This window comes from Diachasma alloeum, unplaced genomic scaffold (genome assembly GCF_001412515.2).
Source record: "Diachasma alloeum isolate Michigan unplaced genomic scaffold, Dall2.0 Dall_scaffold_00185, whole genome shotgun sequence".
Lineage (NCBI taxonomy): Eukaryota > Metazoa > Arthropoda > Insecta > Hymenoptera > Braconidae > Diachasma > Diachasma alloeum.
In genome coordinates, this window is record NW_021680351.1 from 731829 (window position 1) to 756794 (window position 24966).

General features: G+C 39.3%; 4 protein-coding genes across 7 annotated transcripts in view; 1 reads left to right on the forward strand and 3 right to left on the reverse strand.

Moving 5' to 3' along the window:
• The window catches only part of LOC107048075 (DET1 homolog), a 42863-nt gene that overhangs the window by 3973 nt on the left and 13924 nt on the right, over positions 1-24966 (forward strand). The window lies entirely within an intron of this gene.
• Positions 39-13878, reverse strand: LOC107048076 (xaa-Pro dipeptidase). Of its 4 annotated transcripts, none has more exons than XM_015271041.1 (10): positions 13776-13844; positions 8903-9048; positions 8178-8373; positions 6714-6953; positions 5729-5790; positions 5460-5504; positions 2541-2810; positions 1656-2100; positions 415-566; positions 39-269 (listed from the first exon to the last, which is right to left on the reverse strand). In XM_015271041.1, exons 2-10 carry the CDS (start codon positions 9043-9045, stop codon positions 185-187), a joined length of 1638 nt encoding a protein of 545 aa, XP_015126527.1. In that variant the 5' UTR covers positions 9046-9048; positions 13776-13844; the 3' UTR covers positions 39-184. The 4 variants fall into 4 exon arrangements, with proteins under 4 accessions (XP_015126527.1, XP_015126530.1, XP_015126529.1 ...); XM_015271044.1 differs by lacking the exon at positions 13776-13844 and adding an exon at positions 13478-13492; XM_015271043.1 differs by lacking the exon at positions 13776-13844 and adding an exon at positions 10398-10412.
• On the reverse strand, positions 2948-5047 carry LOC107048073. The gene is made up of 2 exons (XM_015271036.1): positions 3323-5047; positions 2948-3250 (listed from the first exon to the last, which is right to left on the reverse strand). Exons 1-2 carry the CDS (start codon positions 5008-5010, stop codon positions 3022-3024), a joined length of 1917 nt encoding a protein of 638 aa, XP_015126522.1. The 5' UTR covers positions 5011-5047; the 3' UTR covers positions 2948-3021.
• Positions 17997-23263, reverse strand: LOC107048078. Its single transcript, XM_015271051.1, has one exon. The coding sequence runs from the start codon at positions 21247-21249 to the stop codon at positions 20788-20790; it is 462 nt and encodes a 153-aa protein (XP_015126537.1). The 5' UTR covers positions 21250-23263; the 3' UTR covers positions 17997-20787.

Below are 24966 nucleotides of genomic sequence, written 5' to 3' on the forward strand. Positions count from 1 at the left end.
CCCCTCTACTTCTCCATTAATACAACCGAACACTGGAATCATTTTTAAAGAAGAATACCTCGATTTATTCACGAATTTCTCACACATTTTATACATTCACTATTGAACAAAGCGCTGTAAGACATCTTCAAGTATTTGAAATATAAAAAAATAATGTTCTCGATATTTGGATGGAGTGCACTGATTAGGAAGAGCTGGGGATGAGCTGTTCGTGAATGAGTTTCAGGTCCTCACGTCCCGGCGCCATCCAAGCCTCAATTTCCTCGACCCTAGAAAAAAAAAATTCATCATCACTCAACAAATTTTGCATTTCGCTGTTTGAGATGATTTGCAGATCCAAAAGGAGGAAAATCGGTTGGGAAAGTCCAATTTTCCGAGGACAATTCCAACGATTTTAATGAGGAAGGCACTTACGTTCTTGGCACTTCAGTGAAGTTCTCCACTCCATTTTCTGTTATCAAGACGTCATCCTCGATTCTGACGCCACCGAATCCACGAAATTTGGCTATTTTATCCGCTACCATGTACTGACGCTGCTTTGGATTCGAGAGTGCCGCGTTCAAGAGCTGTTTAACATAAATTATAAATTATTATTGAAGAGATCGATTTATTTTCTATTTTTGAGGAATTCTTGCGGGAAGATAGGAATTTAAAAAGAATTCCTTCATTTGATTTATTCAGATGGAAATTGCTTCTCAAGGAAAATTCATGGATATTTTATATTCGAGAGACAATAGTGAAAAATCATACTTGTTGAAAATACTACATCAATTACTGAAACAATAGATTAATTATCAATTATCGATTATTGTTGTCTATGTCAAATAATTTTCGTAGTCTTCAAGAATTCTCTTGAGAAGGAAAGAAATGAAGAAAAATTCTTTCGTTTGATTTATTCAAACCAAAATATTTCCTCAAGGAAAATTTGTGAGAATTTCAACTTCAAGACGAGATAGTTGTTGAAGAATGATTAGCTTCTCAATGCTTTTCAAAGCTTTTTGAAGGACAAAATAGTAAGAAATCCAATATTTTTTCAAAATACTATTGCAATTGAAAAATTACGTCTATCTATTTGAATCAAAAACCAATTATTCGAGTGATCATATTTGTCAATTAAATTTCAAATTAAATCTTTTTTTTTTAAACAGTCGTTCACAGATAAATAATTTAAATTGTTTAAACTTTCGGAAACCTCATTTTTTAAGCCTGAAATCGACTTCTGGTAAAATTCTGAATGTGAATAAATTCGTTACGATTCCGCACAAATGATTTTTACGTTGGAAAATTGATTGTTTATAAATTATTCATAGAAAATGCTCGTAATTTTCAAGAATTGCAATTTTTTCATTATTTCATAAATGTTTCTCCAAAAGTGAACTTTCCAATTTTTTTCAGATTTTTAAAATGTTCTCTAACAAGTGTGTTCTAATATCGAGAGTCAAATTCAGACCTGCAAAGTTTAAATAATAAAATCATTGTAAAATGTCCTGAAACTTGGGGTGAAATGGGGCTCAAATGAAAGCTCGAATGTTCGACTACAAAAGTAGAAAACCATTTCAGTGTTGAAAAAATAGCGTCAAAGGATATCCTTGAGGAGAAAGAAAACTGTGAAAATGCCATCAACGAAGTAAAAAAAAAAATCATAAATCACTCACAGAATCAACGAAATAGCATCCAGGCTCGATAGTGAGAAACATTCCAGCAACAAGTTGTCTAGCAGTTCTCAGTTTTCTGATCCCCGGCTTGACAGATCTTTCAGGGTAGCCAGGGAGGTACCCCCCAACATCGTGAACATCGAGCCCAAGGAGGTGCCCAAGCCCATGAGGCTGGAAGGTCTCGTTAAGTCCCACATTCATCATGTCCTCGACCTCACCACACAGAAGGCCCCCGTCCCTCAGAGCTGCCAGCATCACTCGATTCGCCAGTAGATGCATGTCAGTCCAGCTGACTCCAGGCTTGGCTGCCTCAATCACTGCATTCCTGGCACTCAGGACTGCATTGTAGATCAGTTTCTGGTCCTCTGTGAATTTTCCATTTGAGGGAAAGCTGCAGGTGATGTCTGCTGCGTAGCCACAGTAATTTCCACCCATATCGAAGAGACTGAAAATTGAGAGTTTGATTAATTCTGAGGGAGCACTGGGGAAATGAGACGATTAAATGTTATTTGACAGTTTGGATACAAAAATTTGAAAAATCAGTGGAATTGAACTGATATAGTTTCCTCTTCCACAGGGATTGGGACATGTATTTTGAGAATTCAATAGAAAATTCTATTGACTAGAAAATCCGATCAACAGGAAATTTGATTGATTTTTTTTTCAATTCCATTTCTGTGTTGCCAGATATTTTGGCGTCAAGCTTCTCTTTCCAATCCTCTTAAGAACATTATTCGACCCATTCAACACAGATTGATCATGTCCACTTGACTCAGCTTATGACAACTCAACAAAACGTCAAAAACTGCGAGCAAAAGTTCAATACAATAAGTCAAGTACAATATTTTTCAAGAATTAACAGTGATCCCCTGAATTAAATCTCACCACATATCTCCATCCTTCATGACTCTATTATTAGGCGCCCCGGCATGTCCGTAATGTAAAATTGACGAATTATTCCCGGAGCCGCACATGCACGTGTAGGAGACGTGTCTGCATCCACCGACAGCGTACACGTAATGTTTAAACAGAGATTCACCCTGGAACTCTGACATCCCCGGCCTCACGTTTCTCATCACGACTTTGTGGGCATCCGAGCTGACCTTGGCGACATATCGAAGCACCTCGATCTCCTGAGGAGATTTGACGATTCGACTGGAACAAAAAACAATACCCCAATTACTTTTTTCCACCAAACAACATTTCAAGGCATTTACATGGATAACGAGGGATCCCAGGCGAAAAACCCTCTGGACCTTTTTTGTAGCTGATGAAATTTCCGACAAAAAATGTCTTATGACATTTTCCCCTGGAGTGACTCCTTAACTAGATATTGTCATTTGAAATTCGCCAGTCACCGGGAACCTCAGAATGGCTCCTCAGCATGATCAAACCTCTCCTTCAAATACTCCAGCAGCCCCTCCTCCTCCCCACTCAACCTGAGTATCTCCCCATAATCCAGCATTACCACTCTCATCCCCATCTTCCTCAAGTGCCTCATCCTCATGACCCTAGGCCCAATTAAAACCTCCGTCCCCCGACAATAGTCCTCGGGCAAATGTATCACCACCGCAGTCCTTCCTTCCTCATCCACTCTGAACATGGGCGACGTCACTGGAGTCTCATGAACAACAGCATCCACAATATAATCATGATCATTCAAGAACTCTCCAATCACCACCGATTTGCTGATCCGCCCCGCCCCCCAGATCTTCACCAACTGCGGGTAAATGAGGTCCAAAACCCTCCGCAATTTCGGCCTCAGGGCCACCGAGTTGTCCAGCCTCTCCTCCTGGAAATGCTGCACATAATCATGAAACTCCAGAGCCAACGATTTATCCAGCAATTTCATCTTCTGCTTCAACATTTCACGTGACTTGACTCTCCTCATGAATCTGGATTTGAAAATTCGAGTGGAGAACTGGAGAGAAAATTTCTGGAGATATGCGCAGGACAGGAGAACGTTGATGGCATCATTAGGAGTCATCCTGCTCAATTTCTTCTCCAGTATCGTCTCCAGGCTCTTCCAGAACTCCCCACCCACATCGTAATTCAGGTAGCCAAACGGCACGAGCATCGAAGCCAACAGACCTTCCGGAATCTCCAGACCATTTCTCATAACGTAACTCGCGCAGTTCTCCAGGATCACTGGATTCCTGATCCTGAGATTATGACAGTAGGTCATAATACTGGACATCAACACCGGACTTGGGTCCTTCTGCTTCTCCACAACTTCCTGGATCGCCATCTCAAATTGTCTGGAGTAAATTTCAGTGGATATCAACGCCTTCACAAAATTAATTGCATCTTCTTCTCCAGCTGGAGAGGTCAAACCTTCCCTCGACCACTTCTCCAGGCACTCCAGAACGACGTCAGAAGACAATGAGTCCTGAAAGACCTTGAGCACCTCCGCAACATCAGATCCATTCAACTCCCCCCAGAACTTCTCCAGCTTCCTTTCACAGATGATCTTAACGATCCTCTGACTTTCTCCAAAATAATCCAGGATTTTTATCAGTGGGATGAAGTTCCTCGAGGTTATCTCGTGTTGCTTGTCCTCTATTCCGCTCCAGAGGAGGTCGATAACCTCCCGGTACTTTCGGTCGTGATAATTAGAGATCGTTTTTACGAGATTTATAATCCTCTCCAGCTGGAATTCTCCAGCACTCACACGAATCAAGGATTCGTCGACTAGTTTGTCGCGGTAAGGGTTCCGTGGGGGGCTCATGCGATCCTTCGAGAGGAGGGTCAGGCCCTCCAGAAGAAGGTCGGAGTCCTGGAGGCTGGTAATAGTGTCCACCACGTCCTGGAGAAGTTCATTTCGAGTCGAGCGGTATTGGTCGTAGAGGTAGGTTGAGAATTCCTCGTGGTAGATTAGAGAGTTCTCACTGTGGAGGATTCTGGAGAGGATTTGGAGGTAGACTCTGCATCGAATGTCCATGGGGACGTCCTCCAGGCGACAGAGGGATGGCTTCGAAGGGCTGGAGGAGGGGGAGGGGCTTTTGGTGGGATTACCGAAGAGAATTGCTGTTCCGTCTTCTGTGTTTATTTCTATTCGCTTTTGGAGGGGCTTGGGCGGCGCCTCTGGAGCCTCCAAGAAAGTCACACCATCGATTTTTACGAGGATTTCGGAGGGTTGAGGGGGCTTATGGGGGGGGTTGGGGGGCTTTGGGAGAGGCACAAGAGGTTTTGCGAGGGTTAGGGGGAATTTGGAAAGGTCGGAGGTCAGCGGGATTAAGAGGGGAGCTTCCAGGATGGTGGAGCCCTCTTGAAGAAGGAGGGTGGAGGGGGCGAAGGAGGAAAAATTTAAGCGGATTCTTGGAAAGGGCTTCGGGGGGATCAGCAGTTTCCACATTTTGGGGGGAGTGTTAGATTTTTAAACTAGAATTTGGTGTGAAGGGGGGCGAGGTGAGATGATAGCTGTCATTTTTTTTTATTGGTTTAGAATTTTTTGCGGATTCGAATGACTGGAGGAGGGGAGAGGCTCTTGGAGCTGGAGGGTTTCGAAGAGAATTGTTGTTCCGTTTTCACAGGGGCTTAGGAGTCACCTCTGGAGATTCCAGGAGGGTCACGTCATCAATTTTTATTAGGAGTTGGGAGGGCTGGGAGTGGTTTTGAGGGGATTAGGAGGACCCTGCAGAGGTTGACAGGGTCAGGCTGATTAAGAGTGGGGCTTCCAGGATGGAGGGGTCCTGGAGAAGGGTTAACTATCTCTTTTTTTAGGTTTCGAATTTCTTTTAGGGAAAATTCATGCTTTATTCGACAAAGTGTATAGTAGGTTGATTAATAGGAAAATATACGCACCATTCACAGATGACTGGATACAACACCTCTTTATCAACTTTGAATCTAAAGATTGAAAAAAATAAATTAAAATTAATTTAAACAAAAATAGGAGAATAGGCGATTAACCAAATAATCGTCAGTTTTCCGAATTTGAATATTTAATTGATGATTAATTCAATAATTTAAAAATCGTTGGGTAATGTTAACCAGTTAACTAATGCAAAGTTTAACTTGACTTGCACGTGACTCAATTTTCTTTTTATTTAACTTAATTTTCTGCTACTCACTCATTAATGCCATCGAATTCTGCATCCTTAACGAACAATCCACTGTCACTATTCTGTCCTCTCTGAAATCACCGCAAGAACAAGCTCAGTGAAACGACCCAGCAGAAAAATCCCCAATAAACCCCAGTGCAGAGAGGCCCCAGTAATTGACGAACCCAACAAAACGAAAAAGTAAATTTCGCGGAATTCTAGGTCACACACAAATAGAAATCACTTTCAGCCCAATGAGCAGAAATAATCTATACACTGTACATATCTATGTGGCTCCAAAGCCCAACTAAGGTTTTACGTGTCATCGATTTATACTTCTGCAAACTCCACTCGTTTCACTACTACCTAATGCAATATTCTACTCCAACGAAATTACGCTCGATTTATCTTTTTGTTACATCTAGAACTGAGAGAAAGAGCCTTATCTGATTGGAAAACTGTTTCCTTGTTTTGAAAAATGGCGAGACATTCAGGTGGAAATTGAGTGTCGAAAAAAAAAATTGTTTTCCCAGAGGGAAAAATCCAGCCTGGGGCCTATCAGATGCATGGAATAACGTGATTACTATCGAGGTCGAGGGAAATAAGCTGTTGGGGGCTGAGATACATCGATAAGTCGATGACATTGATCGATGGAATTTTAAAAATGAAAAAAACTGAAATTCTTCGGAAATTCACAAAAGTCAGAAAATTCATCTGCAGTTTTTTGAGGATATCTCACAAACTATGGGGTTCAGAGAAAAATGTCTCAATAACTTTTTTGTAGAGAATTGAATTTCCTACAAAAACTTTATGAAGCATTTTCCTCTCACTCCCCTCCTTCGATGAAAAAAAGCCATAAAAGACAGTCAAAAAATAACCAGACGGAGGAGGAAACAATGAATCCACAGAAATATCTAAAAATAAATCCTCTGACGCTTTTGATATTCAAAAATATATAGACTGCATTGTGACGAAAGCAATATCCCACTTGTTTTTTACTTGCTGTGAAACCCACCAGTGTCAGTACTTGCTGGGCATTTTTCTTCTTCAACACCTGTGCTATTCCCTCAACGTAATGCGCCTCATCTACGTCATAACGCTGCTTGAATTCATCGAGAGTACTAAGTTTACCACACCAAATCTCGTACTCAGCTGGTAGCCGTGGGAAGAAGAGAATTGACTTGCCGGATGTTATATCGAGGGCACCGTAACATCCTGGCTCCTCCACTCCAAAACACCACTGGAAGAATGATTCCTGAAAGGAGGAGAATAAAATCATTTTAATGACAATTGGGGGAATTGGCGGTGGCAAATGAGTCAAGTGAAGGGATTAAATGTCTTTTGACTCTTCGAATATGATTAGTAGATCGTACAGGTCAAATTGTCTAGGTAAATTCATTCATCTTCGACTCATATTCATCTTCTTCCAGAAGGAATGTCACATCCTGTTCAATCCTGTTCAATAGGAAATTTCATTGATTTTTCTTCCGAATTTCTATTGCATATATCACAATTATTCCGCACGTATTGTCCGTTGTGATACCCCAAAAGATGAATTTTTCAGCCGAAAGGAAGTGAAGACAGAACAGTGAAATAATAGGAAAAACGCCTTAAGAGCGAATTTCAAGAAGATTTTTGTTTTCATTATTTGACTCTTCGAATTCGTTGTTTGACTCTTTGATTATAATAATTAGGTTGTACAGGCCAACTCGTCTAGGTGAGTTATGAGCAAAATCGTTAGGATTAAATTGTATCCTCCGCTCAATGGAAATAATAATTTCCCCACGATTGTCATAATTAAAATCTAATCAGGCTGGCCCGGGACTCAATTAGAGAAATACGATTTTGAAAAAATAAACGCTTCTCTCAAGTAAATGAATATTTACTTTGCTGTCCTGGGACTCGATTAGGGAAAGACGATTTTGAAAAAATAAACGCTTCTCCCAAGTAAATGAATGAATATTTGTCAATGAATATTTGTCAAAAAAAAAATTTTTCTCAGTGGCGCTGATTTAGCTTTTACGATGACCTCAACGGGTTCCTCCCTCATTTCCACCTCGAAACAGCCAATCCCAAAGTTTGTTTATTTTGTTGACTAGCCTCGCATCAGGTCAACGGCACCTAATGTACATCACAACGTATTATCTTGAATCAGATAGACATCGCAGTTGAGGATGTAAGAGCCATGGCTAGATACAAGTAAACCAAACGAACGGTGTTTTGTTGCCGGGCGGAAGTGGGCGCGATGATTAGAGGCATTCTGAAGTATTTCCACCACTACACATTTAACAAAAACTAACACCTCGGTTAATGACTTCTCCAGCAATTGCACTCAACAGCTTGAGCCATTCCCCCTGAGTCCAGTCGACATTTTTCCCCTCAAGAATTATTTTTTTCCATTTCGCTTTATTTTTAGAGATAATTGAGGAGTTGTAATTGATCAGAATATAGTGGGGGCATCCCCTGGGGCTCGACTCACCTGTCTGAACTCGTAGTTGATGTCAGTGTCGTTGAATGGCACCTCGTCACCTCCCTGGAGGACCACGAAGCCATTTTCATGGACTCCAGGGGTTTTTCTGAGGCTCTCGATCAGACGATCTCTGTTACCGCGGAATAGGGACATTGAGACACGCAGGGTGTGCTGCCCACGCACAAAATGGGACTCCATGGGACATCTGTAACATGAGATCCAACAGAGCACTGATTTATTCGTCGATTGACAACGGCTCTTAATCAATTCTGCATTGAAATCGTAAACAGCGATTAGTCGAGTATAATTTCACTTGTTGAGAATGGCATTATCTCGATAATGAGAGGTTTTAGAGAAAAATGTTATTAAGCATTATTGTAGAGGAGGAAATTTCCTGCAAAAAGTGTACGACGACTTTTTTTCTAAACCCATTATTTTCGGAGTTATTTACAAAAACGTGAAACTGCGGTTTTTAGCTGTTTGGAAATGTCCACAAATTTCGTTATGAGTAATTTGCGAATATCTTTGGAACCATTTGGTTTAGGAAAAAAACTCGTAAGACATTTTTTATTGCTCATGAAATTCTCGATAAAGTTTGTATGGAACATTTTTTTCTAAACCCCTTCCTTCTCCGACGAAACCTCAATACAGTTTGAAACAGCCGAATTGGAACCTCAATACAGAATTTATCTCCTGTTTAAAAAAAAATCATCAATCCTTTATTTTTCACGTACTTAGCATTGGAATACATTTGCACCGAAGTTCTGCAGAAACTCCTATCAACTCTCCTCCATAAAAATCCCGGAAATGCCCTCGACGAGTTGAGAACTCGTTGTTTCACCGAAATTATGAATAAATTCCTCACAGCACTTGTCATTCCCTGATGGGACAATTCAAGGGAGAAAGTTCATGTTTACGTGAAAATAAAATTATGCAACTGAGACAGTGCACCTTGTGTTACGTTCCACTTCTCATTCGGTGTTCCCCACCCGTGTCTTTTAATTCTGATTAATGTTTCGGGTTCTTTCATACGGGATTAGTCGTTTAAAGTGTAATCCGATTGTAAGTTCGTCGGGATTTTGACGACATAATGCTACGGTGATAGATAAGGAGTTGAGTGGAGGCATGCATGGCTCGCTTGTTTAGTCTCGCGTTATGGATTACACAAGAATCTCGGCGTGAACATTGTCATCAGAGAGATGGACACGGGGATTATGCGTAATTCCGAAAAACTTGTTCACCATTTTCAGTTAAAATTGAAAACACTCTTTATTACTCCGTGAATATCTCGGAAATGAGTGGGTTTACGGGAAAATGTGATAAAACATTTTTTGTAGGGAATTTCATGAGCTGCAGAAAAGGTCTGAATGAATTTTTCAGTAAATCCGATACTTTCCGAGATATTTGCAAAATAGTTAAGGGATTTTTCGCTCTAAACTCTTTTGCTCCGAAGATATCGAACAAAATCTATCTTCCTTCAATGTTTTCCTCCCAAATTTGCTAAGAAAAATCAATAGTTCCCTTTGGACTTCGCTCCATGATTTTATTATCGTAACAGAGTCCCCCCTCCCTAGTCAGTTCAGGGAAAATCCAATTGTAAATTCCGAAGAACTTGTTTATCATTTTCGATTAAATCTGAAAACACTCTTTATCATTCCATAAATATCTTTTTTTTTTTTTTTTATTGAACCATAAATATCTCGGAAATGCGTGGGTTTAGGGGAAAATGTGATAAAACATTTTTCGTAGGGAATTTCATGAGCTGCAGGAAAGGTCTGAATGAATTTTTCGGTAAATCCGATACTTTTCGAGATATTTGCAAAATAGTTAAGGGATTTTTCGCTCTAAACTCTTTTGCTCCGAAGATATCGAACAAAATCTATCTTCCTTCAATGTTTTCCTCTCAAATTTGCTAAGAAAAATCAATAGTTCTCTTTGGACTTCGCTCTATGATTTTATTATCGTAACAGAGTCCCCCCTCCCTAGTCAGTTCAGGGAAAATCCAATTGTAAATTCCGAAGAACTTGTTTATCATTTTCAATTAAATCTGAAAACACTCTTTATCATTCCATAAATATCTCGGAAATGCGTGGGTTTAGGGGAAAATGTGATAGAACATTTTTCGTAGGGAATTTCATGAGCTGCAGAAAAGATCTGAATGAATTTTTCGGTAAATCCAATAATTTCCGAGATATTTGCGCATTAGTCACGGGACTTTTCTCTATAAACCCTTTTTCCCCGAAGATATCGAGCAAAATCAATCTTCCTTCAATTTTTCCCTCCGAAATTCATGAAGAAAAATCAACAGTTCTCCTCAGGCTTCGCTCTATCATTTTATTATCACAACAGAGTCATTGGCCCCTCGACCCTCCCACCTAGAAAAAAAAATTTCCTTTTCAAAATATGTCGACACACGTCACACGTCACCGCGATCCAGTTACTCCGGAATCCATCATTTTTTATTCTCCTACTTTACAACCCACTTCCGGTAGACTCACCGAGTAAAACCTAGTCGTGCCCCCAACTATCGCAAGATAACAAATGGAAACGTGAAAATAAAATAAACAACGCGGAAAGACATTTCTGGTCGCGTTGATGCGACTTTTTTGCTCCGTGGGCTTCTGCGCAAAGCTCGTGCGATTCAAAATGTTGACGCTAAACCGGTTATACAACGTGGGAAGCCGGGGATCTTCTCTTTGGGTGATAAACAAAAAGGGGAATGGGTTCTTAATTATGGGATGACATGTCAGATGAAAATGTTTAATTTCGTGGAGTTGCGATATTTTTTGAAATTCACAGGGGAATATCTTGGGAAGTTGTGGGTTTAGGGGAAAATTTTGTGAGAACTTTTTTGTGGAGAATTTAATTTCCTCCAAAAAATGTTGAAACCATTTTTTTTATAAATCCACTAGTTGCCGAGATATTTCCAGAATTGCAAAACTAAAATATTCATTATGAGTTTTTTCTGCCATTTTAATAAATTACTTTATAACCGTTGAATTATCTCGATAATGAGTGTAAGTACGAAAAAATGTCACAAGACTTTTCTTCAGAGAATTAAATTTCCTCGAAAAAAGGTGAGAGCTCATTTTGCGGTAAATCCCCTAGTTTTCGAGATATTTTCAAAATTCCAAAACCAAAGTCTTCGTCATAATGTATTTTTTGTTCTAAAATTGTTTCAAAGTTGAGAAAGCAAGAGACATGTCAAAAATATCCGTGCGACAAACGTGAATCATTCAGCATGACACAGTTAAAACATGAATAACAGAAATAAAGAAACATGGAAAATAAATCAACAAGTGGAACGAGAAGTTGATGGACTTTACGGAAGTGATTCGACTCCCCAACGATTCCTTATTTTTCAGAGCATTGCGGTAATGTTCAGAGTCCATCATACCATGATTCATCACTCAAAGGCAAGTGAAATCATCAGAAATTTATCAGAGGAATTCTCTCCACTCCTCCGCCTCAAGACGACGATAAAAAAAAAGCGAGAGAATTCTCTTCGGAGAATATTCTTCGACTTTTAGGGCCCGACAATTAGTCTATTTGCTCTCCAGAATTTTTCGAACCAAGGAAACACCTGGGAATGCCCGGAGATTGATAGAACAATGTCTCCTCCGGTAAACAAATATTCGTGGGTTTTTTACCACGAGCTTTGGGCGTAAAACAAATAGAGAACTCTGATAAACTAGAGTTGTGGTACGTTCGGAGTGAAAGCCTGAACAAACTTCAATATTTGTGGTACGTGTAAGTTGCACTGACAAAATTCGTCTGGCAGTTCTCCCATTGTGCACGGCAAGCTCGGAATGAGGTACGGAAAATTTCCATGACGATAGGTCAGGTGAATAAATTTATTGCTCTATCTTCGGACGATTTCGGTGATGATAAATTTCATCTCGGAGTTGTCGCTTATCAATTGTTGAGTTATCTCGGTGATAAATTGGGCTATGATAATATATCTTTCCAATATTTTTTTGAACTTTAGTTTGCCCGATATTTTTGCGGAGAAATATTCAGGAAAAATTGCGGAACTCACACGGAGAGAAATATTCAGTCAAAATTACGGAACTCACAATTCACTCACCGATTACGGAATCGACTCAGAAAATTTAAGTGACGGTATCGTAATTTTTCACAGGAGATTCAAATAAAAATTACAGAACGCTCTTGAAAAATTCCGTGACAGTTCCGTTAAATTACGAAAAAGATACGCAATTTTTATTGAATATTTCTCTCCGTGTGAGGAACGAGATCGAAGTCGAAAACGTCTTTTGCAAATGCACTAATTATAAATGCATTAATTAATCTGTTGGTAATCACTTAATTATCTCAGGAAGCCGTGAAGTTTGGAAAAAAAATGTTTGACTATCTGAAAAAAAATATTTACGAAATAAGGCAAAGGGGAATTTTTCATTAATTGCTTAATTATCTCGGTAATGAGCGAAGAGATGGAATGAAATCACAAGATATTTGTCCACAGGAAATCCAATTTCCGTCAGAAAAAAATTCACTCCGATATTTCTCCCCAGCGCCATTATAATTCATTAAAAAAAATGCAAAATGATCTAGATGAAAATTTTTCATTCATTGGCCGTTGACTGTTCAATTATCTCGATAATGCCTGGAGCTATGAAAAAAGTCGTTGAACATTATTTACGGGAAATTAAATTCTCTACAAAAAAGTCCACTGACATATCTCTCCAAATCCACTCCGCTCCAAGTTATTTACGAAAGAGTGAATGTGCAAAAAATCGTCAACAAAATCGAGAAAAACCGCCATTTTCCTTTTTCCCTTAATTAATTCATCAGGAGAATCCACAGTCAATAATTTCCCCTCCCTCCACAACTTCACTCCAAAACAACAATAAAAAAATAACAAAAATGTCCAAACAACCCGACAAATGTCTTTGTTTAAAAAAATAAAATGAAATCAAAGAGAGAAACCGGGAAAAATCATAAAAAATGTGCGTCATCATCTGCGATTAAAATTCCGCGCATCACCGAAGTAAACAAACTCCCGATGCCACTCTCATAACCTAAAAATCCCGAGTGAAAGCTATTGAAACGACGCACAAATTGAAAGTCCAGTCCACAAACAAAATTCCCCGAATTTTATTCCCCCCAAACAGTCCAAAAATCAACATAAACTCCTCTTCCCGGACGCAGATATCACCCATTTAGCCCCTCCTCCTCAAATAATACCGTTAAACAATTCACAAAGCTCATCTCACCCCTTGAATCCCCTCAGTCGACATGAGAAGCCGATTATTATCGATTTTTAATTCCCTAAAACCCCCAAAAGTCACCTAAAACAGCTGAGAAAACAGTCGAAACAGGCGAAAATTCAATAAACAATTGATCATCTCAACTCTTTGTTGCTGACGTTTGACAGATAACACTATCAGACCCGTACGACTGCTCCGAAACGATCAGGAGAAGTAAATAAACTAATAACAATGGAGTTGTGCGAGAAAAATGAAGAATAAGGAGAGAATTAATTGAATAAATTAATGAACGAGCGAAGAAATTCCTCTGCGATTGGATTTTTAATGAATTACTTTGAAAGGCCAACGACACGATAACATTTTTCACGTAAATACTTACGTGTTGGGCGCAGTGGCAGCCATGTTTGTTGGATACTGCCAGATGTTTACCCCCACTTCTCTCCCCTGAATTACTGGGAATGTCAACTCTGCGGAGCTGACGATTGAACTGAAGCGACTGCGGTCGATTCCCTCATTTTTTTCCCGATGAAATGTCTCATATCGGGGACTGATAATGGGAATTTTTCATCTGATTGTTGGGCGGGGGAGTCATTGATGAGAGATATTGCTTTGGGCGTTGGATAGGGGATTTATTACGATTTGTTTTGGGTAGAGTTTTGAAATTTCCGTCGAGGTCAAACGACCTTTAAAGAGGTTCAGGGCTGGGGGTCAAATATGGTTATGAAGAAAAGACTAGGAGTCGGATAGCTCAATTGGGAGAGCACCTGATACATAATCGAAAGGTCCCGGGTTCAAATCCTGGTCTGGACTATCAATTTTTTTCAGTAAAAATTTTCTGGTTATTCATATTGAGAATAATCCGGGTTCCCCTCCTACCTTATCCAAATCCTATTCAATCATTTTGTAGGACTTCACAAAGATGTGGAACGCTACATAAATTCCCTTCTTTAATGTATGTAATTGACCCTTAATGGTTTTAAGGGTCGTTTTGGCCCTTAATGGTTTGTCAAACGACCCTTGAGGCCGTTGGGAGTTGAGGGTCAAACGACCCTTGAGGACGTTTGGAGTTGAGGGTCAAATTGTCTTGAGGGGAAATTCACTCTTAAAGCCGTGTGGGATTGAGGGTCAAATGACGCTGAATGAAGTTTGAGGTTTAAGATCAAATGGTTTCGAGGGTCAAACGACCCTTGAAGACGGCAATTGACCCTTGAAGACGTGTGGGGTTAAGGGTCAAATAACCTTTTTCTGATGAATCTGCTCTGACCCCTTCGACCCTCAACTGTAACTGTTCACAAGGGTTGATTGACCCTCGAGACTATTTGATCCTCAACTCCAAACGTCTTTAAGGGCCATTTAACCCTCAAAGCCATTCAACCCTGTTGACGTTTGAGACTGAGGGTCAAACGACCCTTGAAAATTCTGCTCAACCGGTTCACCCTTAAGACCATTTGACCCTCAAATAATTCTCTCATTGAAAAATTGAAGGAAAATATCGAAAATTAATGAAAAAATTTGCAAAAAAAATTGAAAATAGTCCTCAAACCGCAGTATTTCAGAAAGTAATGGGGCTACGAGAAAATGTAAAAGAACATTTTTGCAGAGAATTTAGTTTTCCACAAAAAATTCAGATGACATTTTCCTCAAAACCCAACAGTTTCGAAAAAATCTTTGAAATCATTTCCGTAAAACGAAAATATTGAACTCATATCCTGCTCACCCTCCACCCCCTCCATAATTCATGAACAACATTCGAAAAAAAATAGTCAGTCATTCACTCGTGCACCGCAATTCTCGAAAACAATTTCCCATTACATGTAAAATTGCCTCCTTTGACTTTTAAAACACTCGCGTGACTAATATCCCCGGGTTTACCAAGAGAATCAACCTACATATGTCGTATGCCCGAGCGTCACACAGTAAACAATTTTGCGCAACTGAATACAGTATTTACAGCCTCTAATTTCTCAACTCTTCCCCCGAGAGAAGTTAAAGAAAAAAAAACACGAAAGATAAATCTTTTTTACGGAAATGGCATGAAAGTAGGAGAATGTGGGATGGATTTTTAAGTTGGAGATATTTATCATGAGGATTATTCTGCAGTGACGATTGTGATGCCCATAAACGAGTATTGAATTCCCATTCCGAAGGATCGTCACCTCCAATTTACAAATAAGGCCTCGAGTCAGCCATAAAACTCGATATTACCCATCAATAATAATCTCGTTTCTCCACTGGGCATTTGTAAACAAGCATTGAGATGACCTCGTCCGCAAATTGACGGGGACACCTCGATAATGAGAATTAAATCGCCGGGGGCTCATTCGCACAAAAAATTGTTGTTTATCAGCGAAAGACAATTTCTTGATTTATTTAATTTTTTTACGTTCGATCTACAGGTGGAGAGAATCTTCAATCAATTATTCAGTTGACAAATGAGTCGGTAGAATCATGTTTTCATTCATGAACTGACAATTGACTCTACAAAACAACTAATCAAATGTAAAAACAATTTTTTACTCGTACTTGAAGGTCTAACGATCCTTAAGAAAGTTCAGGGTTGAGGGCCACATGGTCTCAAGGGTCAAATGGGTTAATCCTACACGTCTTCGAGGGTCGTTTGCCCCTCAAGACAATTTGACCCTCAACTTCAAACGTCCATAGGGGTCGTTTGACCCTTACGAGCATTTTACCTTAGCCCCCAAGGTCATTACGGGTCATTTGACCCTGAACTACAAAATCCTTGACCCGTAAGAGCGTTTAGAGTTGAGGATGAAATGGTCTAAAGGGCCCAAAGGTGAGAACACAGTAATGAAGAAAGGTCATTTGCCCCTCAAACCTCGTCTTCAAGGGTCGGTTGACCTTCAAGACAATTTGACCTCAGCTACAAACCCCTTAACCCTTAAGAACATTTAAAGTTACGGGTGAAATGGCCTAAAGGGCCCAAGGAATGCGATCAGAGTGATCAGAAAGGGTCATTTGACCCTCAAACCTACTTCTTCGAGGATCGTTTGCCCTTCAAGACAATTTGACCCTCAACTTCAAACGTCCTGACGGGTCGCTTGACCCTTACGACCATTTTACCTTAGCCCCCAAGGTTATTACGGGTCATTTGACCCTGAACTACAAAATCCTTGACCCGTAAGAGCGTTTAGAGTTGAGGATGAAATGGTCTAAAGGGCCCAAAGGTGAGAACACAGTAATGAAGAAAGGTCATTTGCCCCTCAAACCTCGTCTTCAAGGGTCGGTTGACCTTCAAGACAATTTGACCTCAGCTACAAACCCCTTAACCCTTAAGAACATTTAAAGTTACGGGTGAAATGGCCTAAAGGGCCCAAGGAGTGCGATCAGAGTGATCAGAAAGGGTCATTTGACCCTCAAACCTACTTCTTCGAGGATCGTTTGCCCCTCAAGACAATTTGACCCTCAACTTCAAACGTCCTGAAGGGCCGTCTGACCCTTACGACCATTTTACCTTAGCCCCCAAGGTCATTACGGGTCATTTGACCCTGAACTACAAAACCCTTGACCCTTAAGAGCATTTAGAGCTGAGGATGAAATGGTTTAAAGGGCCCAAAGGGTGAGAGCATAGTAATTAAGGGTCATTTGACCCTCAAACCTCGTCATCAAGGGTCGGTTGACCTTCACGACAATTTGACCCTCAACTAGAAACAGAAAAAAATCCTGCATGGAGGATCAACTCGTCACGCTTCCCCTCGTATTATTTTTCCACCTCCAAAAATATCGAGGGACCCCTAAAAACCGCCAACTTTCTCTTCCCGTAATGACCAGAAACCAGCATTTAACGAACAATGAGGTCTCGTCGGCTACCTGCGAGTCCCTGAGTAAATGAAAACGCCTGAGTATCCGTTCTGTTCCTTTTTCTCCCTCATTCTGTTCAATGCTCCCAAGGGCGTAGATACCCGGGGATACAAATCCATTGAAAAATATTGCGACTGTCCTTCTAGTCTCTTCTGCTCTCCTCTGTTCGTCATTAAAAAACACGATGACTCGTTTTATTTTTACTCCATTGAGACAATGCGACTGGTGTCTGGCATAACGCAATCATGAATTTTTTTTTTCATTAGTATTGCCAATACGACGAAACGGGGTCTTTCATTGGTGCAATTGTTGTCACTGATGGATTCATCTGTCTATTTGACACCGAAACAAAGTGATGGCTCGACAATTCTCTTGAGAAATTGTCGTTTCGCCTGCTGATGTTTTCAATAATTAAAAAATCATCTCATGCTTTTTTCATTTGGAAAAAAATTTCCAAGAACTTTAGATATTAAAAAAATGTATTCTTTATTAACTTTTCATTTTTTTTTTTATATTTTTAATTATTCTTTAGATGGTGGAGGCGGTGAGAATAGTTTTTTTGAAGAGAAGAATTTTTTAATATTGAATAAAACAGAATGCTATTTGAATTTTAATTATTTTAAAAACGTTTCCTATTTTTTTTCTCATAAAACAAATTCTAAAATCTTCAAATTTGTTTTCATAATTATTTTTGATATTTGCAATTATTGTTTAGATGTCAGGAATGATGAAAAAATTTTTTTAAGGAGAGGGAATTTTTTTTCAATGAATCAACACAGAATTTGATTTGAACTTTAAATATTTCATTTATCTTTAATTCTATAATTACAAGGTTTGCCGAAAATAACCGGCGATCACAACGAGATATATTTTTGTATTTTCCTTAACATTTTACCTTACAACGTTAAACTGAAAAAATGTTTATCCACTCGTATCTTAAAAAAAAATACAGGCAATCGTGATTCAGGAGTGAAGTGGTGAAACGTAAAAAAATCGGTATTACTATTTTTGTGATTATCTTGTTAACGACAGGATTTAGAGCAAAATACGTTCAGACGTTTTTTGTAGCCCATGAAATTCTCTATAAAAATGTTTCTCAACATTTTTCTCTACAACGACTCGTTAACGAGATAATTCCACCTTTAAGCACAGGTTTGGGTAGAATTTTTCTGTTTCGCTACGTTTTACCACTTCAACTTCCCCAAACTCAAAATGAAATGAACAAAAAAATGTGAAAGAAAATGATTCATCATCCATACGCATTTAAATACCTCCTATGCTACAATTAAACGCAATACCTAGGATTTGTCAACGTTTATTGATGCGCCAGAACGTTTTTCCGAGAGGAATGGAAAATGATCCGTCTTTAATCATCAATAATTCAAGATTGGCTGAGTAAAATTCGAAATTTTTTTTTTCATTTTTTCTTTATTTTTTCAGGTTTCAAAATGAGACCCGACTCGTTCCAATCGCACCATTAGTTCAGGAGATATTGATGATTTATGAAGGTTCATTTTACCTCATCTTTCCCCAATTGAAAAACAAAATCAGAAATAGAAGATTCTCTCTGTTAATTACATCGATCATCGGAAATAGTCACCATCGGTGAATCATTAATTCGATGTTTATCGACAGACGTGTACTCAAAACGCCTGACTAACAGCTCACAAATGTTAATAAACAGAGGAATAAAAAAAATTCTCTCGTGTTTTTACACTTCTGTGGAAAAATTAACGGAAAAATTCAACGTTTGTTACATCAATGCCATCGATGGACAATGTTGGTTCACTATGCACTAAAACATGCACAGTTTATACCTGTGGGGGAGTGGTAGAAGGGCACAAGTCCAGAAATTCAGTTCAATTTCCATTCAAAGTTTAAAGTTTAGAGTTTATCTTGTGAATATTTTTGGAAACTCTGGGATTTAGATTAGAATTCCGGCGAATTTTTTGTGGGACATTGAATTTCATACGAAAAATTGCCCCTCGACATTTCTTGTGAACCAATTTCACTCTCAATTTCGTCAAATTGAATTTATCTCTCTTCCCATTTTTTTTTATTTTGTTAAATGGAGAATTATCTCAGAAGTGAGGGGAGTGAGGGAAAAATATCGTAAGACCTTTTTTGTAGGAAATTAAATTACACAAAAAAAGTGAAGACAATTTTTTCCTGTAACTCCACCCGTTCTCCAGATAATCACGAATTTGACGAACAAGTTTTCCTTTTTTTCGTTTTGTTAAATCAGAAATTATTTTAGGAAGAAATTGGCTCAGACAAAAAAAAACAAAAGACATTTTTTAAGACATTGAATTCTTCTAAGAAGATGTCTCACTCATTCCCCAGCTAATCACTAATTAAATGAACCGAATTTTCTTCATTTCAGGCTTTTTAATTCAGTTGAATTGTCAATTACCCCTGGAATGAAACAAAAAATCCCCCAAAATTCACAGAATAAACCGAAACAGAGTTTAGACTCACTTTCTGCAATCACTCCCCCACTGAAATGTGTAAAGCTACTCCACAAAACCCTCCAGTCTCCCACACATTCCATAAATTCCAATAAATTCGAGTGTTTCAGCAATCATTCCCCCCAATAATCCTCTTATTTAACTGTTCAAATCGTCCTAAATACTCAAAGGTAATTGAATTATCCCCCAAAATCGAGGAAAAATGACTCAAAAATCCTCCCCGTCGTTTTTCCTCATTACAATGAACTCCTATAAAAAAAAATGAGAATGAATTTTCATAATTTACATGCATCCATCAACTACTACGACTGAGATTGACATTTTTCGCTGAGATCTGTTACCCATTCCCCAATCCGTTTTCCCCGAATATCTCGCGACCCAGTGGAGGCACAAAAATTTTCGTAGAACATTTTTTGCAGCCCTGAATCTCCCCCAGAAAAAAGTTCCCCGCTGAGACCCCCCTACCACCAACGGATTGCGAGATATCCGCGAAAAACTAAACTCACTTTTTCATCTCCTCTCATTTCGCTCTCATCCCCTCAACATCTCTAAAAATAAAAATTAAACTGAGCATAATCATAACCACGAGCACAATCATCTCCACTGCCTCAAGGACACTCGAAAATCCCCCAAGAATTCCCCCAGACCCCCGGAATTCCTCCTCCAAAAAAAAAACTAAAAAAAAACTAAGAGAACCCTTCCCATAATTTGTGGAATTCCTCGGAAACGAGTGCCACAAAACCCTCAATATCTCGCGTCGCACCGATGCGATTTCCAAAAATCACCGCTCCTTCGAATCCCGTCAAAAAAACCTTCAAACTGAAAAAAAAAATTTGCAATTCGACTCAGCCAATCCCGCGATATTCCCAACGCAAGATTCGTCTTCTTCAACTCAAGTGCAAAAACCCAAAACTCTCCTTTTTCTCTTCCCTCTCCTCTCCCCCCCTCCAAATTCGTATACAATGTCCTCGTCCTCTCCCTCGTCGTCCCCCTCGTCCTCACCACCTCCCACAATTAAAAAAAATGTTCCTCTCCCCCCCCAATTACCAATGCCTCCCCTAGGTTTATTTGTCTCCCACGAAAAAAAATGCACAGACCCACGATTCACACCAACTCAGGATCATAAACCTCGGGTAGTGGCTCGTCCTCGGAGTCGTAGTAGTAGTCTTTCCTCCTGTAGACCCTGTGTATGCCCTGCAGGTGGTCCTCCTCGCCCTCAGAGTCGTCGAGCGCCTCGATATTAGTTTTCTGTAATTTTTTCACTGCCTCACTGATGAGCCTCCCCTGCTCCAGCAATTCCCTGAGCTTCTCGTAGGGATCGTCCTCGGCTTTGTCCTTGCTCTTTTGTAATCTGTAGCCTGCCTCGAACCTCCTCATTTTCACCCTCGAGGGAGCCAGGTAAGGGGCCACCCTGCACCGCTGGCTCACTGAGGATTTTGCTTTCAGCGACGAGAGACGAAGATTCTCCTTTATTTGCGAAACTAGGAGGTCAACGTCATGTGTCAGGAAGTCCTGGGGCGGCTCGGGTATCACTTTGAGGTATGTCGGCTCCTCGGCACTCGGCATTTTGTATTTTTAGGAAATTATTGGGAAAAAAGTTTTTCTTTAGTTTTGAAAATCCAGAGCTTTTCGAGTTTTCTCTGGCTTCTTCCAACTTCCTTCGGTTTTTTTATTCAGCCTTGAGTGTCCTGATGATCCTCTCTATCAACTTGTTGCTTATCAACTTTTTAAAATGCAAAAAGTTAATTTTTGGTTTTTTGCAATTTTTGAATTTTTCGGATTTTTGTAACTTTTTTTTAATGTTTATTTTTGGTTTAATGTTCTCGTATGGTTCTTCAACTTTTAATTCACAAACTTTTGAAAATGCACAAATGCTAATTTTTTGTTTTGGATTTTTCTTCTCCAATTTTTTTTTAATTCAACATTTTCAACTTGTTTATTTATTCTTCAGTGCCCTCGGTTATCATTAAGTTATCGTTAATTAACATTTGAAAATGAAAAAAAAACATCAATTATTCCAATTGTCGAGCTGTGAATTCCCTTCGAGGCCCTTAACTTTCCATTTTCTGCTGCTTAAGCACTCCTTCAAACAATTGTTCACAAATATTTGATACACGTGACGCTCCACGACGTAATCACAAACACGTATGAATCACTGTCCCGCGTGATAAGAAAAAAAAACAATTAAAAAAAACAATTGTCCCTATTCACAGTGACTTTGTGTTTTCTCAATTAAAAAATGAATGAGTCCCGATGAAATTGGTAATTGCACTTCTCGTTGCAGTGTTTATGCCTCGTTGCGTCTGCGAAAAAAAACAACAAACTCCCTCGAAATATGTTTATTATGACGCGTGGTTATCCGTGCGTCAATGAATGGGAGTTAAAGGCCTCCACACGCGCCTCGTGAACAGAGAGGAGTGGACTGAAGTGAGAGAGAGGTATTGGGATTTTTTAACGGCTCTCCCAGAGACCGTCGGCTCCCACGGAATGTCCCGAAGACACAAAAACACTGGCTCAGCCTGTGGAATTTCGTCAGACGATGAAATTACTTGGATGGTTTCTCCCGTTTATCACCAACAATTTCTTATTTTCACTTCAGAATTATTATTCGACACTTCAACATGTGATTTATCGGTTGCAGAGAACAATTACGATTTTATTTATATATTTTTTTCAATTTTGAAGACTTTTTTTTGCCTTAAAAACAAGAAAATCCAACAATAAGCTTCCAGTTGTTGTTGTTGGTGATGTCTTCCACTGTTTATACTGTTGTTTATGATGTTGAGAGGCTCCTGGAGGCCCTCGCAATTGCAAATGTTGAAGATTTATATTTTTATCAATTTTTTGTGAACAATTGCAACAACTTCGCACTGTCCATCAACTCCAACTCATGTTTTTTATTGTTTATATTATTGTTAAGGTTCTTAAACAACTTGGAGAGGTCCTCAAACTCCCAAAGGTTCAATAACGAAATTTATTTATATTTTTTAATCCTTTTTTGTCCTTCGAAAACACGAAAATTCCACTCACTCACCAACAACTCCTGCAATTTCTCTGTTTATCAGCACCACCTGATGTTTTTTAATTTTTGTAGTATTGTTTATGTCCTTGAACGCCTTCCAGAGGTCCTCAACCTTCCAAATGCTCAATAATATTATTTCGTCAATTTTTTTCTCTTCTATTATTGTCCGTTTAGGCTCCAGAACCACAGAAAAACAACTTCTCAATTCGTCAACTCCAATTTTTATACCATTCTTCACACCGACTAGTTCTCACCTCATCAAAACCGTTATTGTTTGTTGTTTTCCCCTGTGGTCAGCACTTCCGACACAAACACACAGGCACAGAGCCACTACTACACCTTCACCAACAACTTTACTCCGTAAAAATTAAACAAACCGGGTTCATCACAACGAGTCTCTGTTGTTCACAGCCCGAGACGATTTTAGGAGGCGTTTTTTCACTCATAAATTGTCGAATGGATGGTGAAATTGTCGAGGGTTCGGTGGACGATGCCTTGGCGTCGAGAAAACTCGTCCCAGTCAGTCGGTGGATGGCTTTACTCTGGGCCACGCCAGCCATGAACCTTTCTACTCTGTTATTATTGTTTTGGTACGGCTTGCGCAGGCGCATGGCGACAGGCCCGCATTGTAAACAAACCGTTAACTCGATGAAAATTACGACGAGTTGAAGGTGATCGATAAATGTTCAGCGTCAACTCAAGGATTTGGCCAATTTTTTTCTCCCAATTTTGAGGAATTTTCGGGCTTCCTCCGGATTTGGAGGGATTCGGGCGCCAATGACCACAAAATGGCGGATTTTCCGGTGGGTTTTTTCCTACGGAGAGGTTCTAGCCCCAAAGGAGGCGTCATTTGAGGTACTGACCTGATGAATTTAATGGGTAACCTCAAAATGCAAAAAATAGAGGGAGAGGTAGGGCAAACAGGTCGATTTCTGGACGATTCCAACTTGCATTGAATATTCCACAAATAAAGTGAAAATTGTATTGATTATTTCACCTCTAATAGGGGCGCCTTGGGTAAAATGGACACTTTAGACTTTTGTTTTAATTACTCATAACTCAGAAACAAATTTATCAATTCAGCTTAGTTTAGGCTCATCACAAAGGGAGAGAATTGTTCTTTGCAGTGGATGAAAAATTATTAAATTTTATCAACATTTCAGCCCGTCGTGTCCATTTTACCCCAACCTCCCCTATCACTTGTGTATAATCATGTGATCAGTTATTTTCTTCTATTGATCAACATTTAATATATAAAAAAAATACGACCCAGTCGTCCAGAAATTGGGGGTTTCGACTACATTCAACTATTTCTCAATTTAATTATTCTTTGTTTTGTTATTTTCACTTTAGACAATTTTTTTCTGCTAATTAAAATATTCTTGAAGGTATGGAAGCCATCATATCCCCATTTGGGTGATTCTTTTAATTTTTTTTAAATGTTTATGACGTGTTGAATTGTTCATGAAATGGAATAGGGAAGGGTGGGGTAAAATGGACACTGGACTTTTTTAAAATTATTCATAACTCAGAAAAAATTTATCAATTGAGCTCAGGTTATGCTCGTCACAAAGGGAAGGAATTGTTCCTTATATTGAAAAAAAAATCATTACATTTCATCAACATTTCAAGCCCTCATTAATATTTTTCAAAAATTCAAAAGTGTCCGTTTTACCCCATCCTCCCCTACATGTCACCCTTAAGAGAATCATCAACAAATGCATACGTGCACGCGAAATCATTGCATTCTGGATGGGATCAAACGAAATCTTGAGCGAACGAGATTGAGGGGGGCGTCCAACGCCGACGATGATAAAATGAACTTTGCTTGTTGAATCGTCAATATCTCCTGACCTGACGACACGATTGGAGTGAGTCAGGTCTCATTTTGAGGACTGAAGCAATATCTTTGAAATGAAAAAAAAATTGCTGAATTTCACTCTACCGATCTGCCATTATTGATGATTGAAAAAGGTTCATTTATCGTCCACCTCCACAGCTTCAATTTTTTTTCATTTTTCCGAAGGAAATGAGCGAGTTGACGGCTGCTTTTATCGGCAGTAAAGAAAATACCTAAAATGTACGTAATACTGGGTTCATGGGATAAATGAACATTGAACATCTCGATGAATAAAGAGAGGTGGAGGCATGGAGGAATGGAAATTCTTCCGCTGGACTCTTTATTGTCGCTCTGTTCTCTCTGTTTCGGTCGACTCCGCTTGGCAATATCGTGGGAAGGAAAATAGCGCCGATGGTGGGGC

What these genes read in the sequence shown, in the direction of transcription:
- LOC107048076 (XM_015271041.1), bottom strand. Translation starts at nt 9,045, where the DNA reads ATGACAAGTGCTGTGAGGAATTTATTCATAATTTCGGTGAAACAACGA. An exon ending in TCAACTACGAGTTCAGACAG is followed by an intron (nt 6,954 to 8,177) that starts GTGAGTCGAGCC and finishes TCCTCCTTTCAG; the next exon opens with GAATCATTCTTCCAGTGGTG. An exon ending in ATGAAGGATGGAGATATGTG is followed by an intron (nt 2,101 to 2,540) that starts GTGAGATTTAAT and finishes CTCAATTTTCAG; the next exon opens with TCTCTTCGATATGGGTGGAA.
- LOC107048078 (XM_015271051.1), bottom strand. Translation starts at nt 21,249, where the DNA reads ATGCCGAGTGCCGAGGAGCCGACATACCTCAAAGTGATACCCGAGCCG.
- LOC107048073 (XM_015271036.1), bottom strand. Translation starts at nt 5,010, where the DNA reads ATGTGGAAACTGCTGATCCCCCCGAAGCCCTTTCCAAGAATCCGCTTA. An exon ending in AAATCGGTGGTGATTGGAGA is followed by an intron (nt 3,251 to 3,322) that starts GTTCTTGAATGA and finishes GCCCATGTTCAG; the next exon opens with AGTGGATGAGGAAGGAAGGA.